General features: G+C 44.4%; 2 protein-coding genes across 6 annotated transcripts in view; both read left to right on the plus strand.

Annotated features, from left to right (window-relative positions):
• Positions 1-18,054, plus strand: part of LOC126559566 (protein kish) — a 416,586-nt gene that overhangs the window by 301,582 nt on the left and 96,950 nt on the right. The gene's annotated exons all lie outside the window — the stretch shown is intronic.
• LOC126557356 (sodium/hydrogen exchanger 9B2) overlaps positions 1-18,054 on the plus strand; it is a 200,570-nt gene that overhangs the window by 180,723 nt on the left and 1,793 nt on the right. For 2 of the 5 annotated variants that reach the window (XM_050213091.1, XM_050213092.1), the window contains exons 1-5: positions 7,142-7,234; positions 16,647-16,800; positions 16,874-16,958; positions 17,044-17,289; positions 17,355-17,527. In XM_050213091.1, the coding sequence (XP_050069048.1) occupies positions 7,224-7,234; positions 16,647-16,800; positions 16,874-16,958; positions 17,044-17,289; positions 17,355-17,527 (669 nt within the window). In that variant the 5' untranslated portion in view covers positions 7,142-7,223. Of the gene's footprint in view, positions 1-4,060; positions 4,073-4,244; positions 4,367-7,141; positions 7,235-16,646; positions 16,801-16,873; positions 16,959-17,043; positions 17,290-17,354; positions 17,528-18,054 lie in introns of those variants that run through there. The other 3 variants (XM_050213096.1, XM_050213097.1, XM_050213093.1) reach the window with 3 other exon arrangements.

Consider the following 18,054-nt stretch of genomic DNA (forward strand, 5'->3'; position numbering starts at 1 on the left):
GTGTGACCGAAGGAAAAACCACAGGTGGCACCCAAGAGTAGTTTTGTTTGAGTGATCTACCACAAAACATTGTTTATGTTTTTTTGTTTGTTTGTTTGTTTCGTTATCGATTGGTAGAAAGCAACAGGGAATCAAATAGTAACAAGAACACAAACCTTGTGTAACTGTATGAACGATTCCCTTATTCCGGTACTGTACGATAAGAAGCAAAAGTATAGTTAGATGAAGCGTGTGTTTGTGCATATAGCGAAGCGAATTTCGCAAAAAATATTTTTTACACCTCTCGTAGATGCAAAGCGCGAAGAATATATATATCTATATGTAGGTATGGCCTTTCTATATAATACATTCGTTAGTGTATGTGTCACGCGAGTTCGAGAAAGAAATCCGATGGAAAACCCACATTTCTTCAAACAGTCCTATCTCAACTCTAGTCGATTCCAGTGTGGGTTCTTATTATTATTCAAAATTTATAGTATGTTTGTCCTACACGCAACTAAACGCACACACAGTGTTAATACAATGCAATGTTCGTTATTTATGTTTCGTCATGAAGAAATATGTATATTTAATACAAGTTATAATTTCAGTGCGTTCGCTACGACTCCAATCAATCGCTGCCAATAGGTTCTGACTGGGAAGCGTTCGCGTATAACCCGTTCCAAATGAATTTGTACCTAAGAAAAAAAATGAGTAAGTAATGAGCAAAATATTTACCTAGTCCAGTAGTAATGTTACCTTCTGCCCAATCACATGATTTGCCCCATTAATGTTTTATTACATCATTTTACTGCCATTCCAATTGGCGACATTTATGGTGGTGAAAAATAAATTCTTATCACAAACAGTGATTGCTTTGTGTCCGTGGCCGAACCTTGTGTGGAAGTACACCGGAAGATGGATTTAAACGCAAATGACGAGAGCGAGGGGAAGATAATTATTTTCGATATCATCAACGGTAACGATTGATTTTGAAGCAGTATTCGCTAATGACGTCAGTGCGCGAGAAAATTCGCGTATGTAAAAGGGCCAGTCAATCAATGGTTGGCCCACTGAGATCTAGGAATTCGCGATCAATCATCCGCAGGAGAACCCTGGGTGCGACAATCGAATACCAATCGGACAGGTCGAACATTCATCGAGCCATCCAGGGAGCAATTCATCATATTATGCCTATAGAGAAACGAGATCAAGTAACTCTAACCGGATGTGTGTAACAGATCCGAAACAAGTAAGAAAGAATAGTTTACTTTAGTTAATAGGATAGTTTGTTGTCGTCAAAACTAATTTGCTATGGGGAAAGCGAATGCTTACCATAACATTCGGATGAAACGCGATAACAGATAGCGCATCTCGCAAGCTCATTCATTTTTTTCTAACGTGGAACAAACAGCTCTTGCAGGCGTCATAATGAAATTGATAACCGTACGCAGGTTTTCTTAAGTCATCTGCTTTTCGTGCGCACCTAGCTGGGCGTATTGTGCATGTGGTATTGTGGAATGACAACTAGTAATTCTATATTTACCACATAATCATATCGTTTGGTGCTTCCCGAGCTAAACGTGAGATAGTTGATAAGAAGAGATCAAACTTATTTTTAACAAACAATCGATTCACACCAACAAAAAATCGAAAATTCGAGGAGACGTTCTTGTTCGCTGAAAGTGGCATAGTAGATGATGTAGGACATCAATCCCTCGCATCTGCCACCAACCAAGCAAAGCAAATGGGAGGGTTTGCGCTTATATACTTAGCTCCCGCTCGTAAATCTTGAACAACTTTGACACTCGTCACGTCATTATTGTGACGATAATGTTCCGGATACGATTTATGGTTCCAAGCGCATAAACAAAAGATGTATTTCTAGCAATATTCCTAGTTTTAAAGGTATAGCGTAATGTGTGTGTGTTTTTTTTTTTTTTTTTTTGCTCAGTCCAGTTTGAAACGTTTGAACGAGGGGCCGTGCTTTGCGTCATGGTTCAGGTGGAAAGTTTAATCATTGTCTTACTTCAAAGTTGGATGAATTACGATAATCCCTATACCTCAACCTTCAAGAGTGTGTTGCAGAACGCGCATCGAATGTCGATGTCGATGAGTGGTCGTAAATTAATTAACGCCGCTTTCCACTTTCCAGGTCCAGTCTGAAGGATGTTTTAATCCATTTGCGCGTGGCACCTATCAAAGAGGTGCTAATCAGCGTTCAAACGAATCCCATAGACAGGAAGGCCCTTTCGAAACTATTAAACGTTTTTATGATAGCTTGTTACACACAAGAATGGTTTCCTTGCGAAAATTAAACTCCAGCTTTTACTACTGGAAGGTTTTCCAGTGAATAACCTTGTAGTTTTAAATGTTTTTCAGTTTCCGTATTGGAAGTAATTATTAACTACTGATTAGTTATTCTGTTTACCTCGAAGAGCTGCGCGACAGTTACTGTCATTTAAGTACACAGTTTGAGACCTCAGAACTGTTTCTCTAAGCGGTCAGTTGCTGTATATGTTTTCGGTTCGGAACGACCCGTACCGGTGGTGTTGGAGGCGCACGAATATTATCATCTGATTTTGAAATTCCATAATTATATCGGGTAGGAAGAAAGCGATAATCGGCAAGCCTCAACTTGCAACTGGAATCACAGTCAGGGTCCGGTCCACGTGCTGGTTGATACCAGTTACAATTAGCAGATCGTTATGAAAATTTACTTTGCAACTACTCTCCAGAGAGGGTCGTTCACTTGCATATAAGTGTTGGTTGTATCTGGCACTATTTGCTCATCATGACATGATGTGGTTGACAGAACCATGATTCTCTCATTAAATTATATGCTTAAGAAAAGCTCCAAAGCTTTGGTTACCAAAATGTACCCTTCTATCACCTTCTCTGGGTGTAATGCTGCGCAGTATGCAGTGCCGTGTTTGAAAAATAATGAGCCAGAGATGTTGGCGCCTGGTTCTAGCTACCTGTCATCTGTTGCTCATCAACTCCTGTGGGGAAAGAGATCGTCCAATAGGTGATAGCCGCTGTGGGTGCCACAATTGATCGATCTTTACGAGATGACATCTTCTCGTCCCCACAAACACTTGAATGTCCGGTACGGCGCATATCGCATCACACTCGGTATACTACTGATACTTAACTCATCCTCCCTTTGCTTTTACTCTATCTGCTCTCTATCGCTCAATCTCTCTCTCTCTCTCTCTCTCTTTCTCTCTCTCTCGTATGTGTAACTCCATATTTCGTTCGGCCATTATCTTTACCCCGTTACCCGGGGGTAAGCTACCCGTTATGGGTCGCGGACAGTCTCGTTCAGCTTCTTCCTTTAGCCACAAAGACGATCGTGATTGCAGTTGTGGAACCCCGTGTTTTACCGCCCCGGTCTGCAGGTTCCGCCACACAGGCGCGCTCGCAAACGTTTGTGTGCGTATAGGTAGCGTAATCGGAAACATTGTTAGTTCTACCTATTGACACGGGTGTTTCCTTCCACGGTAGTGTAGTAGGGAAGGGCACACTAGTACACGCGTGCCCGGTCCGTGGTATAAAAGCGTGTCGCCAAAAGAAGACGTTTTTTAGAAGTCTTTCGGACGGGGCCACTGTAACAGTCGTCGCGCCGTGTGTGTGTGTGTGTGTGCTTTTGGTTGGTGATCGCGTGTGGGTCACGTTACCTATCCATTGCATGAGAGTGTTGGAGGACGGGGCATATGTGGGGTCCTGTGGGAATGCAGGGAATCATCGCCAAAGTATAAGGGCTGAGTGTATGCGTATGCCCTCCCGTAGACTGTGTGCATTGTTTCAATGCCAATAGTTTGTCGATTGCCGATTGTTAGCGGGTGTTCATTGTGCTTCACCGTTGCAATGAGCGCATGGAAGGCAGCAGGTGCAATCGGTGTTCTATTTTATTGTACAGGAGCATCTTAGCAATCGGAAAAAATGGTGCTCTGTTCAATGAATTTCGAAAACGTATATAATGGCAACCAATGGTGTGTGTGAAGTGTAGAATTTTTAATTTATTTTTGGGTTTTGTTAGCGACTTCCTTCAAACGAGGGATGTTTCAATAAATTATAAGAAATTACTGAACTGATCGACTAAACAATATGTCGATCAAATAGAAGATCAAAGTAACGCATAATATGCATCAGTTCTCACTTTCTTGGTTTTTTCTTTTCAAATAGTTTACTGCCCAACCGTTAGAATTGTAGTGCAGTGCGTGCAGTTAGACAAACCGTTCGCGATTATTACAATAGTGAATGAGTATTCGTGGTCGTATGTGTGATAGAAAGCGGCACAATCCGATACATCCAGTGTCCGTGGTGACAATTGCCGATTACTGAAACAACTGAAGTGTGGCGGAAGTGGTCCGAAAGGGTACAGGTTAGTTGCACTTCCTTCACTCTACATCTACATACCGTCTAGATCTTCGTGCGCTCCCATCACGATCATCATCATCTTCATGATCGCCATCTGCATACACGAGTATGTTTGTGTTCAAGAAAATAAAAAAATAAAACTAGAGCCAAAACAAGTGTGACGAGCAGTAGTGCGTAAGGTACACTCCAGAAGGGATCCGGAATTGGCGAAGATTAGAAAATGTGACCACAACTGTTACGCTTGAAAATCCGCCTTACTGTTAGCGATTGATCAGATGGCAAGAAAAGGTCCTTCAATCACGTGTGCGTTCGGTCAACTCACTTCGTGCTCGCTTTAGAAACGCTTTATTTTTGTAAATGTAAGTAAAGTTTATACTGCACATTTACTGAGATTAGGGTTACAATTTCTCGATTACAGCCGAAGCCAACCACAAGTGAAGCGTTCGGCTTTGCTGCTAAATATGATGGTTTGCTTGGTGATTTGCATCTCGCGGTGCATATCTCAATTGCTCCTCCTTCCCGGAGCGTAGGAGTTACTTAGCAGACTTAGCGGTGATTTTGATCTTGACTCCGTGATTTGTAGTGGTTTGTCTAGTGTGGTCAAGAATGCACATAAACGCAACATGTACGGCACCGACTTTGCGGCCAATTGGACGTACGTGCTTGTGCTAGTGACACCATGAAGCTAAAGCCTGGTCACTTTGTTTGGGGATGGTTCACAAATGCCGGACATTTTTTACACACATCTGGTGTCGGCAGCCCTATCGAATATCAGTACGACAGTATATGATTAGCAATATAGCGATGCTGATCACTCGGAACATTGATGGTCGAAGGTGTTTATTCGATTAGGACCGTGATCAAGCGATGAGTGATTAAGCAATCAATCGAACTGAAACGATATATCATCATCATCACCATGCGCCTGTAGACAGTGTATGGATAAACAAATGATGATTGATTAGTGGCCCACGCGACTGGACCTCTTAAAGTCATCTTTATACTGTACGATTCTCAATCATCTTCAGATGGTGCAGCTTGCCTACATGTAACAGAGGTTATTAAGCTGGAGGAGGGAGCGAGCGAGAGGCAAGTAGACCCTTATCGCAGTTCCGACCGATATCGCTTTCGATACTAATTGATGTGAGGCGTATACAAGCTACAAGATTGATTAGGCGCTGGGCTCTGAGTGTTTCTGAGTGCCGATGAATGATCTCGTCACCAGCAGGTTCAACTACACTTTCGCTGGATTTTCAAGTGTTGTTTTACGAGTCACTTGTGCCAACAAAAAAGAACAAGAAGAACGACATTGTGAGCTCTCTAATCTAGAACTCGAACGAATCGTAACTGTTTCGGTACACCGGTTTCAAGCTGGTGTTCGAAAATAAGGAGGGGGGGGGGGAATTCTGTCCCACTGCTCAGGCAGTGGCCCCGACCGTTGGAACATATTTATTCATGAGCCTCGATGACCATATTAGTAGTGTTAGCCGTTTGGGAAAATCGAACCTGTCCCGGGGTTGGATCGAACGCTGCCGATCTACACTGATTAGGTCTTTCGATTGACTACGGGCTACGGCGAGTCGTTCCGTCGTGACATTAAATCCCAGTATACCCGAGAGGAAGCAATGCAATGGGAGCAAAGGAGATAGCAAATTTTAAGAAAAGTATTTGCAACGGAGATCGCTCATCCTTAGTTATACACCCCACCGTTGTGCATCGCAGATTTGTTTCATCGTTCGGTCGTCGTGTTCGACGTCAGTTTTGGGGTTGACTGACTTGGGTGAGTAGCCCTTGCGATAGTATACTGAGATTTAACCGCCCGCAGCTGATCGAATCCCATCCGCAGCTTCCAGCGTGTGCCTCAAACCGAATCGATCGCACGACCCGACGGTGCTAGTGAGTATCGGAGGTGTTCGTCTGGGGGCTCATGCACACTGTCGACAAGGGGGGAAAAGTGCTGCGGAAGGTGGTGAAGAAGCTGTGGTTTGCCAGTCGCATTTAAAACGAAGGGAGGAAGGGTTAAGAACAATAAAACATCACCAATTAGTTGGACGCGGGTGTTTGGTTCTAGTTTATAAATAAGGGTACCGTGCCGGCGATCCCCAATAGTCGGTTGCAATTCGTCGTCCGGTTCAGAGAAGCGCTCCGAACACGCCGACAAGATCCAGGGGCTAGAGAGCCTAAATCTTTACAGTAGTTGCTGCTGTTATCTGGGACGTTTCGTTTGCTTTTATCAGCAAGGCTCGTTCGGTGGATCTGGGTGTGATTGTGGAATTTGTGCAACGCGTGGTAATAATAATGATTTTCTCGGATGCAACATTTGCTGTGTAATTTGTCTGCGCGATTGATTGTGCATGTGTGTTTAATTTGATGTGATTGAGTAAATTTAACTAACGGTCCCTTTACTAGTGAAGAGCAAGGATAAGGAGAATACCAACAAAAATTGCCCAGTACCTCTCCAGGTGGTTGTGATCGCATGTACTTCTGTCGTACCGTTGAGGGGTTTGCATGGTGTACATGCGGCAAGGTATATCAGAATTGGTGTGTGGCGCGTGCATCGCTCTCGGACGTTCAAAGTCGTCCTCCATCATCGGTGCGAACTCGTGACAGTTCCCGAGGGTACCGAATATCGTCATTCTCGTTACCACCACCTGATAATAGCGTCGAAACGCTAAACGGTGTTCGCAAGTAGTTTAGTGTGCGATCAGGAACCGCAAACCCTGCTGCTCCCTGCTGCAATTTGCTCACAGGCCCTCCGAGTGCGCCCCACAGCCAGCGGTACCGGGCGAATCCATCGTGCGTGTACTATCAACACCCGGAACCTACCGTAACCGAAGTCCCAGCGCTCCCGGAGCGAAATCATGAAGAAAACGTAATTATAGTGCGCAATGGTGCAGTTTTGAATTGTTTCCCTTCTCACCCCCTCCCCCCCCCCCACCCCTCGTCATCCAGCGGCATCCATACAGTTGCATTCTTTTAGTATTTCATTAGTAAAGCGTCCCCCTCCCCCCATCTCCAGTTTGGCGATCTGGTTGCGATCGAATTTTTGGATCGAACGGCAACGTGCTGTGCGTCGTTGATTGGTGAGAACGGTTCCCACGGTTGCACCGATGGTTGTCTACTACACGACTCGGGTGCATGGAATAGTCTCCGGATTAGTAAAATGTATGCTACAGGTTGCTTCCTTTTACTCTACACACGGTCTCTCTGCCAGTCTCTAGCGTTTGCGTCGTCTCCATTGTGCGTCAACGCTTAGTGCGTGTTGGAAGGCGATCATCTGATCAACGGCGCGATCATTGGCTTTAAGGTACCAGCCAGCCGAGTGCGAATGACCCAAGGGACGCATGATGATGTTCGTGACCTCCCACGCACTTTTGATTCAAGGCTTGTATGTACACCGATGCGAATTGGATGTCTCCAAACCCATGTTTAGATTCTCGATCTCTCAAATGTGATGTGGTTGTTTTTTTTCCATTTCTGGTAACTTAGTGAAAAGGCAAGATTTTTTGTTTAATTTTATAGAGACTTTGGGTCTTTAGTACCTCATTCGCCTATCTAAAATGACAAGATGTGGGATAATAATATGGTTTTGTTTTGATAATATAGATTACCATTATACGTTCGTGCGGTTTTTTTGTGTCTGGGCTGTGTACGGCGGGTAGGGTAGGACATTCCATTTCAGCGTTTTTAAATATTTTTTAACCGGTGCTGCTACGTGAGCTCGAGTTTTTCCTCAATATTCGGCCTGGGTGTCGAGGATCCCTTGGCTTCAATTCGTACGGCACCCCCAATGTCCTAGCTTGCGTCCTAGCTCCCATAGTTATTAAACGTTGGCAAATGGCTGGCTGAGTCACCTCAAACGCCTTTGCAAGTTCGTCTTGCTTTTGCGAAGGATCTTCAAACGAGTGTTGCTTTGAAGAGCTCTATGTTCACATTTCAAGGAATATTCGAAGCTATTCTTCGTTTTCCAAAGAAAAATGTCTACTTTCTGATCGAACATGGTCATCATAAACTTCCACTAACATACGATGACGATTCGGTACAAATTTTTGCCATTGTAATAGTTCTTGGAAGCTACTATGTTTAACCTTCAGGGAAAATGACAGCTGGGGGAAAAGAAAGCCTGAAGATGACCCTTCAAAACGGCAGTGTTACAAGATTGCACCAAACGGAAATTGAATAATTTAGCGCGCTTTTGCTAAAACTGCACGAACTTATTTATAGTCCTGATATAAAATGCTCTTGCTGGATGTCTTGAGCTGTTTGTTTCTTGTTAAAAAGTAGTAGCTACACCAATTGGTTCTTGAACTTCATAAGTCGAGTAAAACTCAACAAACCTAAACCTTCTCTCTTAGAGGTCCTCATGGGTACGGTGCGCGTACATGAATTGATAATTTCATTGCCGTCTAGCGGTTCTGATTCGTTTACCGGCTTCGATGATCGTGTGGCAACTTTTGACAGCGACCCTGTTACATGCCAAAGATGGCCATCGCGTACAACTACTGCTAGTTGCTACGGGGTGCTACCAGCGTCGCTAGCCAAGACGGAAGGCACAAAGGTCACATCGAGTCGATGGTACCCGGGAGCTTCGGAGGTACACATCGCTTTTTTAATTGCGCATTCGTTACACTAACCAAAACACCCTAAGACACCTGTCGTCCATCATTTCGACCGTTACCGTTATCATCCCCACCGCGCCACACCATCGTAATTATGAAGCGCTTTGATTAATTGATTAACTTTTAATTGATTTATTAAATTCTACCGCTTATTAATGTCGAGCAGCCCCCTATCATGCCCACCGAACTTCCCCCCCCCCCCCCCCCCCTCTTGGGATATGTTTGTTCTGGCAATTGCATTTTTTTTCCTCCCCGTACCGATCGGCCGATCACGACCGTACGCGAAACAATTAGCTTAAAATGGAATGAAAACATGGCTTGAGCACGCAACATGGCAACATGTTGGCATGGAATTCCTTTTCCAGACGCGTGGTATGTCTGTACGGGTGAGGTTTTTGGCTGATGGTTGGATGGCTGACCGAAAAGCCGGTGTGATGAAATGTGTGTGTGTGTGTACGCGCGCGTCCATAAATCTTCCGACGAATGGTTGCATTCCGCGCACAAATCTGTCACCTGCTTGAATGGTGGTTTTTGATAATGATTTCAGATCGCTTGTCCATAAGCGGAAGAGTGAAAAGTAATATTTATGTACCGATGAGAGGTGTTCGTGTTTTTTTTTTGTTTGGTGCATTTTTTATTATTTGCTACCAACCACGAGTAGGGCGCTTCAGCGTACAATCTCAACTGCTTAATGAATGATCAAGGTTGTTTAGTACTTGTTTTCTTCTTATCTCTCAAGGGACGACAGGCGCCTCATTCCACCGCAAAAAAACACATTTAACAGTCAATGCGTCATGTGTGTTGTCGGTTTCAATAATGTTAGCTGTTTCAATTGATCCGAATGGGCCGCACTTAAATTAACAAATATTTGTCCTACAACCAATCTATCAGCACGTTTCCATCCCATTATCCTTATCAAAGTGAATTGACCTTTTTTTTTGTGGAGTCATTTAACGGTTTCTCTTGAGAAGAAAAAAAAACAAAGAGTACCCTTATGGGAAGAATTTGTGCACGCGATCAACACGCGATTCGCGATCATGATGGTGAAAGGAGCAAAGTTCACGCAAGACTACTGTCACGAGCATCAAAGCATAAGCGAACGAAATGAAGGTCCCTGTCCTGCTGCTACAAACCGGAAAAAGCTAGACGAAGGCGTGCAACATTGACGCCATCGACCATACCACCAATTGCCATTTAGGGTGAACCATGTACGTAATTGATCCGTTTTGGCACGAACGGGCGTATCGTTGTTGTGGTTTTGCTCAATTGTTCCCCGGAGGGATAGATTGATTAATTAACGCAATCGATTTATTTGTTTGTCCCACTGCTCTAATTATGTTGTTTAGCGATCGTTTCTAGTGAGGGAACCATCGGGAAAGTGTTGGTTTATACTGACGTAATAGCACCATTTTTTTTTTTTTTTTTGTAACGTTCATTGACCACCTGCGTCGCCTATCGCTAAACAAGATGGTCAAGATCAAGCGATGGTTCCGATTGTGAACGGATGAAGGTGTTAAATAGTTGTGCGTCCTTTTTTTTTGTAGAAGAAGCTGCGTGAAGTACTTGATGATAGGCAGCTTGTCAGTAAACAAGACAGATAAAGAATTGTCAAGAATTCGCCCTATCAGGTTCAGTTAGCACATTTTTAAATTGAATGTTGCATTAGCTGATATAAGTGGTTTTTCATTCTCAGAAACGTTTTACGCGACATTTGATGCGAGTTTTTTTTTAGGGACGATATTTGTATACTACCTAAACGTACTACAATTGATTAATTTATTTTAAATGCTCTCTCTCTTATGAATCTTATTTGGATTGTTTTCCTCTAAACAGTAAACCGACAGCTACAACTATTCAGCTACGCGACAAGAACCGACACGTCTTTGGCTTTCCGTTTAGGATGATGACAACGAGCGCTTCCTTATCTATTGTTGGCGAACTTCGTCTGCTTCGTCCGGTTGATAGCTTCAATCGATCGATTAAGCACTACCAGAATGGTGCTGAAAGTCGATTAGCGATTGACGTTAGAGACGAGCGTGCGCTCGTGCCAATCGTTGGCTAGTGCTTCTCCTGGTTCCGTTGAGGTTCAAGATTGGATTATGTCACCCCTAATTGCACGAACTCCAGACATCAAACAACGCTCGTGTGACGTACGATCGATTCTGATGCTAGCGCAAATCGTGATCATGGGCGGGATTTAAGGGAAGAGGTATTAAGTACACAAACCAATGTATCGTTTGTATACGTACCTGTGCATCAACCTTATGCGAATTTCTCCAAAAAATGAGTTGAACACACCTGATGATAATAAGCGCAAGTGGAATCCGCTTTTTTTCCGCATATTTACCCCAGCCGTCAGGGCGGCTGGGGTAAATATGAAACATTATTCTGTCGAGACACTGTTTAGCATACTTATCACATGGACCGTGCCCGTGCCCGGACCGCACCATCGTCATCACCCTCATCATCATAACGCCGGTAATATCGGTTCACGAGTGGTCAAGCCGGCGTTCAGTTTAGATGTCGTGACTCACATGACTCTCATGACGAAGAAGATTTGACCGTTTATCACCCTTCCGACCTAATCGAGAAACACGATCGCCACGTGTTGTACCGATGGTGTGTAAGTGTGTCCATTGCTCACCCCACATTCTTGTGTTTTCTAGCCATTCTACACGCGATGGTATGTCAAACAATCCTTGGCGTGAATTGCATTACAAGTATTTCTATATTTGTTACACATGATACTATTATTAAGGGTACTTTCTTTCTGGTTATTCATCGGACATACACTCTAAATTGATTTCTTTAAATTAAGTCAGTTCTTTGATATATTAAAATCGAACAATTCGAACACATCGTTAAACGCCACACATATGGTCGAAGTTAATCCAATAATGCAAAACATTCTTGTGACAAACTGAGGGTTCTTGTCGATGCTGATAATTGAAGCGAACTTCATAAGTTACAAGCATAAATTGAGTAATACAAAAAGACACTGGCATATTTTACGACGAACAGACAATGGTTGGACACCTAACAGCATATACCTGGCTTGACGAGTGTCGCCGTCCTTCCAAGGGAGCATTCTAATTGCAAATCGTGTGAGTTTTCTTTGGGTTGCCCCAATACGCTCAGGCCATATTTCAGCGGAAGGGCCCAAGCATGGATCGAACTAGGAAGCAATAAAGAGTTCTAATGGTCAAAGGGTCCTGTAGTTGTCTCGCTACACGCGTTGTATTAGACCCAACATTTTGATTTGCTCTGGAGATCACTGGTTCGATTTGAGGTCTGAAACTAAACCGGCTGTCAAGTAGAATACCCATGTCACGAATACAATCGGTACGTTCCAGTGTCTGATGGCCAAATTTTGTAATCACAAATTACAGTATCTCAAGTTTTAACGAATGAACTTACTCGACATTAAACTACACAAAGAGACAGCATATTACGAGAATACCACAAACCAAAGGTACTCGGTACTTGTTCCAATCTATATACAGGGCGTTCGGGATAATATTGACAGACACCTGCGGAGAAAGACAAAAAATTTCTATGGCAAAATTAATCATCGGGGAAAACTTTTTTGTTTTATAAATAGTAGCTTACCATGTATTTTATTCATTTTATTCAAAATATCCGCTCTCGGCTTCTATTACGGCCTCCACCCGTCTCCAACGTCCGCTTTGGTGTTGCTGGAGGTTCTGTTGGTGTCCCGTTCCACCGCGCCCCACACGAAATAATCCATTGGATTAAGATCCGGGGAGCTGGGAGGCCACACATTCGGCGCGGTGAAGTCGTTGAAATTGGTCGCCAACCACTTTATCGTTTTGGAGGCTGTATGGCACGGAGCGGAATCCTGCTGGAACACGTACGGTCTGCCGTTGGCCACTCTCGTGATCCAAGGCTTTACGACGGTGTCCAGCATGGAAATGTACCCGTCCGCGTTCAGCCTCAGCCCCTGCTCGAAAAAGTGGGGCGGCATCCGTCTGGGGGAACTTGGTTTGCGGCACCCGTGGCACGTCCGCCGGGCAGTAAGCCAGCCACCGGTTGTTCTGGGTGTTAACCGTGTCGGCGGTTGTCGCGTCCGGCGCAGATCACCATGATGTGATGCATGTGATCCGCTTTCACAATGTACTCTTTTTTCGCATTGTTTTATCACGGGATGTTTTCGCTGCTTGTTCCGTACACTTTTAGCTGTCGAATGACGTATTGCTTGTTTTCCTATGCCAACTCCATCACGGCTTATAAACAAAAATGTAACTGTCAAAATTATCCCGAACGCTCTGTATGTATTGTTTCACATCTTAAGCGTTTTTAGCTTGTAAAATAACATCCTTCACATAGAGCAAGAATATGACTCCTCTGTGAGGCACCTGAGGTGCACGTGATGATCTAGGACAGTTTATTGTTCCGCCTTGCATCGTATGTGCGACCCATCTCACGGCGTTAAAAAAACTCTAAGTTTGTCAAGTTTCGCGAGGAGTTTGTTGTGCGAAACCTAGTCGAAGGCTGCCTTCAGGTCGGTATAGATTGCGTCACGAGGATTCCGTAGTCAAGCTGACGTTTGCAAAAACTAATTCCAAATTGTACCGATCTGTAGTAGTTGATCGTCTCAGTACAAATCCATTAAAGATATTATTATTCAACTGTGGTATTTGTTGCGATCCAAGCAATTAATATGCAAACATATCCATTTCCAATTCTTTAATCTAACGTCTATTCGTTGTTTTGTCAGCGATCCCCACAAAAGTCCTTATGTAATATGTTGCTCCCATATCAATTAAAATAAAGCTTCACGTGGACGGAACTGATAATTAAACACGTAAATATGCAAAGCAAACAAACAAACAGTTGTTTTCCTTTCACAACTCAACTTTGGATTGACTCTTTTCCAAATATACATAAATCCCCCAATGTATGGATGCCAGCGGATCATCCTCATTGCGAAATTAGCTCTCATTTTGCTGAGCCAATCGATGGTAGCGGTTATATATTTTTAGCGCGTTTTAACATCTGCTGATTCAATTAGCGCCCATCTACCCATCGTGTCCCCATAATCGGGGTGTGATTCCTGCTGTGTGCCGCACTGATTTGATTGAGTTTAGAAGCACAAATTAAAATGGCAAACGGACGTGGTACGCTCGTGACTCTTAACTGGATGCGCAAACAAACCCGTATCGAATGCCAGTTGTATCGGTAGGTGATTGTATGCTGTGCCCCAGGTATATCAGGCAGTGCCACAGTAGTCCTAGGAGACGAGTAGATTGGATATGTTTAAGTGTTTCCCTGCTAAACTTGTCAATCAACAAGCCAAGCGATGTTGGCGTCCCGATTTGGAGCTCTGACGCCAATTAGTTATGGTGATTGTTTTCGGCATTATCACATCCTTCGTAGATTCTGTTATTTAAAGCGGCCCTGTATCTTATCGGACAACTTGACATGCTAATCCGTACGGACCTAGACCTAGTTTTTACGGTGTTACTTCTGTGTGTGGGGAGTAGTGTGTTTCGAACCATTTTTCGAGCAATTGCAATGGCCCATCTAGACCCATGATAATTGCATCTATGAATCTATCTGAGCCTTAAGTCTGTAATGGCTAAAACGATATTTAATTTCTAATGTTTCTAACAAACAGAGCGATGGTACCCTTCGTTCAAAACATGAACTTGACTTGCTCGTCCAAAAAATATACTCTCAAAGCATTCGCTAAGTAGCTAAATGATTCGCTGTAATGGCTTATGATAAGTATCGGGTGGCCACGGTCCACGAGATCCATGTGAGGTAACACAACGGTTGAGCGTCGTGGTGCACACGGTGAGGGAGATGACGCACGCGCAAGAACCGACCCAGTGCCCTCGAACTCGAGATCAAACTGGCTTTCGTCCTCCGATGGGCCCATTGTTGTGAGCTTCTGATAAAGCTTGACAACGGCTAGACATCATTATGCGACGATCTTGGTTGCGTCTTTTCGGACTTATCATTCGACAATCAGAAATAATGTTCAACAATCCGGCCTGGTGGCCAGGTTTGGTGTTGCCTTTTGTAGTGTATAGAGCTACTGAACTATTTTCTTGCCGAAAAGGTTTTGTTTCTTCGGATGCTCCGGGGCGCGCCTCGGTCGGCGAATCTGTTGCGAATTGCAGTTCGACATGCAAAATCATAACAAAACCCACCAACTCTCGCTCCATTCTCACACAGCAAACGCGTGGAGGTTCGATCGCGTTTGCTAAGTACCTAAGAGGAGTAGCTAAGAGGAGTAGCTATTTTTTCCGAGGGCAACTTTTAATTTCTCATCTCCACTCGTAAACTCGGTCAGCTCGGTGTTGTTGGCTGCATTGGTCTCATTAGACGCATCCAGGGCACAGTGTGTGTGTGTGTGTGTGTGTGGCTACCCGTTTGAAACAATAATTATTGTTGAAGCGTCAAACAAAGGGTGGTCCGGGTGCGATTGTTCGAATTCCACGGCTCACGGCGAGCGTGTAGCTGAACTCGTGCGCCTCCGGAGAAGGCGAACGGCCATTTGTTTGGTTAGGGGCAGTGAAATAGTGTATCGTGCGCGGTCGGTACGGTCGCATCCCGATGCCACGTGGTTGGGCGGAACTTGTACATACACACACACACACACACTGATGCAGATATGCATACAAGATGTTTGCCTGATTTTCAATCAATTAGCGATATCAGATATTTGCACCGCGGAGGGATAGAACTGGGAAAAGTGAAGTTAATCTTCTCATCGAATCTGTTGAACTTTGGCATTGAGCTTGGTACGATTATGACGGTGAGGGAAGAAATGCAAAAATGAAGCATAATATGAGTGATCATGTTGCTCATACAATGTTTGAGCAAAACGAAATCACGGGCAGATACCATGTGATACCTGAAATTGTACTTCAAACGGGATAGTCTGTGGTACAATATTTAAATTCTACGGTCCCTTTCAACCTGGCAAGATTGGTTAGAGCTTTTGGAAGATAGTTTTTCTGTCCATCTATTTGTTTCTGTTTTATTTCTATTTATTTTTCAATTTTTTAAATATAAAAAGAAGGCAAAAATGTGTAAAAGGGGAAAGTGATAAAGATGTAATGTAGGGCAAAGTTCTAACTCTTTAAAATCCTAGTTTACGACATACCACGAAGAACAAAAAGACGCTCGGTTCCCGCTTCGGGTAGGCTTTGTCATCTATAGGCCCCGTGCTGAAGCCCAAAACAAATTGGCTCGATAGGGGCAGTTAGCTGAAGCCCCGAACGAATTTGTTATTGTCAATACTCGCGGTTGGAAGGGGTCCCGATGGCTACGATATCCATTCCGCCTTCGGCCTTTAATTCGTCTTTGCTCCCCGGTCACAGGAGGTTGAAATACAGGGTGCCCTCTATGAAAAGATCCCAAAACCGTTTCCGCTTAGGGCCTAAGAAGGACTAAATCCGCCTCTAATCAACATCATCATAATCTGCTTCTTCTCAGTAATTGTCTCGAAGATTGCATCCTACTTGGATAGTCCTTCGATACGCAGGAGTCCTCCATTCAGCATTTGATGACTCTCGATATTAGGTGGGAAGCACGTCGCCCGGAACATATACAGAACATTATTTACATCACAAAATCATCCCAAAAGAAGACTGAATCAACCGTTAACAATTGTTCCCCCTTCCCTTTTTCTAGTATTATCAAGATGCCTTCGGAGGAAGGGAATGCTTCCTCCCAGTCGTCCAGCGGCGACACGAAGCGCAAGGTCAGCATCATCACCGAACCGGTCGTCGAGCGATTAGGGCACGATAATTTGGGCTTTGAGCAGAACAAACGCAAAATATCGCAGGTTCGTTAGTCGCCGGTGTGCATGTCCCCAACTCGCCTTCCCACTTTTACCGTGTCCCATTCCATCTTCACAGCAATCGCACCATTCCGAGGAAGGGCCGGCACGAAGAAAAAGTAACCTGCATAACAATAACTTTGACACCTCGTCCATCCACAGTGGTAAGTGGAAGTGTGAGAAATGTTATCCCTGTCTGATTAAAGTTTAATAGACCTTTTCGCATATCTTTCTCCCCTCGGTACACAGATCGCTACAATGGCGAGGCTGGTGGTCGTGCCAAAAAGCAGTCGTTTTCGGAAGCGTTGGAAAAGATCGAACGGGATTACGATAACTCCCGGTTGGAGCAGTCGTGGATCTACTCGCTGTGCATGCGATGTCGGGTCGAATACACAACGCCTTCGTGGGAACCACCCGGTTGGCAGAAAATTTGCCCCTACCCGTTGTGTCCGTCCTACCGCCAGTTTGCCCGGATCCTGTCGATCATTCTAATAGGTATGCTGATCATGGCCATATTTTGGTGCAGCTTTAGTTACTAACGATTGAATCTCTACCCTCAGGAGTACTACTGTGGATTACGGCGTTTGTCATTATCGGTGATTCAGCCGCACCCGGTGGACAGTTGTTTCAGTTGGTGGTGCTAACCGTGGCTGCCAACTTTGGCGGTTTCCTCATCTCCCTAACCACGCTACCACGGTTGATAGGGATGCTGTTGGTTGGCATACTGTTTCAGGTAAGATGTACTGCATTCGAGGTACACTTTGTTTGAGTGAATTATCGGCCATCGGAGAGGGAGTAGAAAAAGGTCACCTGTTGCAGTGATGGTGGCCGGAACTCTAGAACCATGGACCTTTACGCGGACAGCTCATTAGACCGGTGGGGCGACGGTAAACGGATAATAAATTAGTTGCGTTCGCGCTACTAGACCTGGCAGGCACATTTTTGCACACTGAAGACCCTATTATTATATTAAGTCATCTTCTTGCAACTCGTCCTCCCCGTACGGACAGCAGCGAGTAGCTATGAGAGAGCACCGGAGGAATGTGCTAAAGATTGATGAAGAGTTGATTGCATATGCATTTTCGCGGCAAGCCACCGGTGTCGTTTTGCATCCACTTAAGCTGATCGGCGCTAGGGAAGGGTTAGAAGCTGGAGAGCGTTTGGTATTTAGCATGGTCCAGCTCGGTATCATGCTGCGCACGAGTTAAAGCTCATCAGCCTATTACGGTTCGTGATATGTAGAATACTTTCGCCATGGGT

This window comes from Anopheles maculipalpis, chromosome 2RL, assembly GCF_943734695.1.
Source record: "Anopheles maculipalpis chromosome 2RL, idAnoMacuDA_375_x, whole genome shotgun sequence".
In the NCBI taxonomy this organism is placed as follows: Eukaryota; Metazoa; Arthropoda; class Insecta; order Diptera; family Culicidae; genus Anopheles; species Anopheles maculipalpis.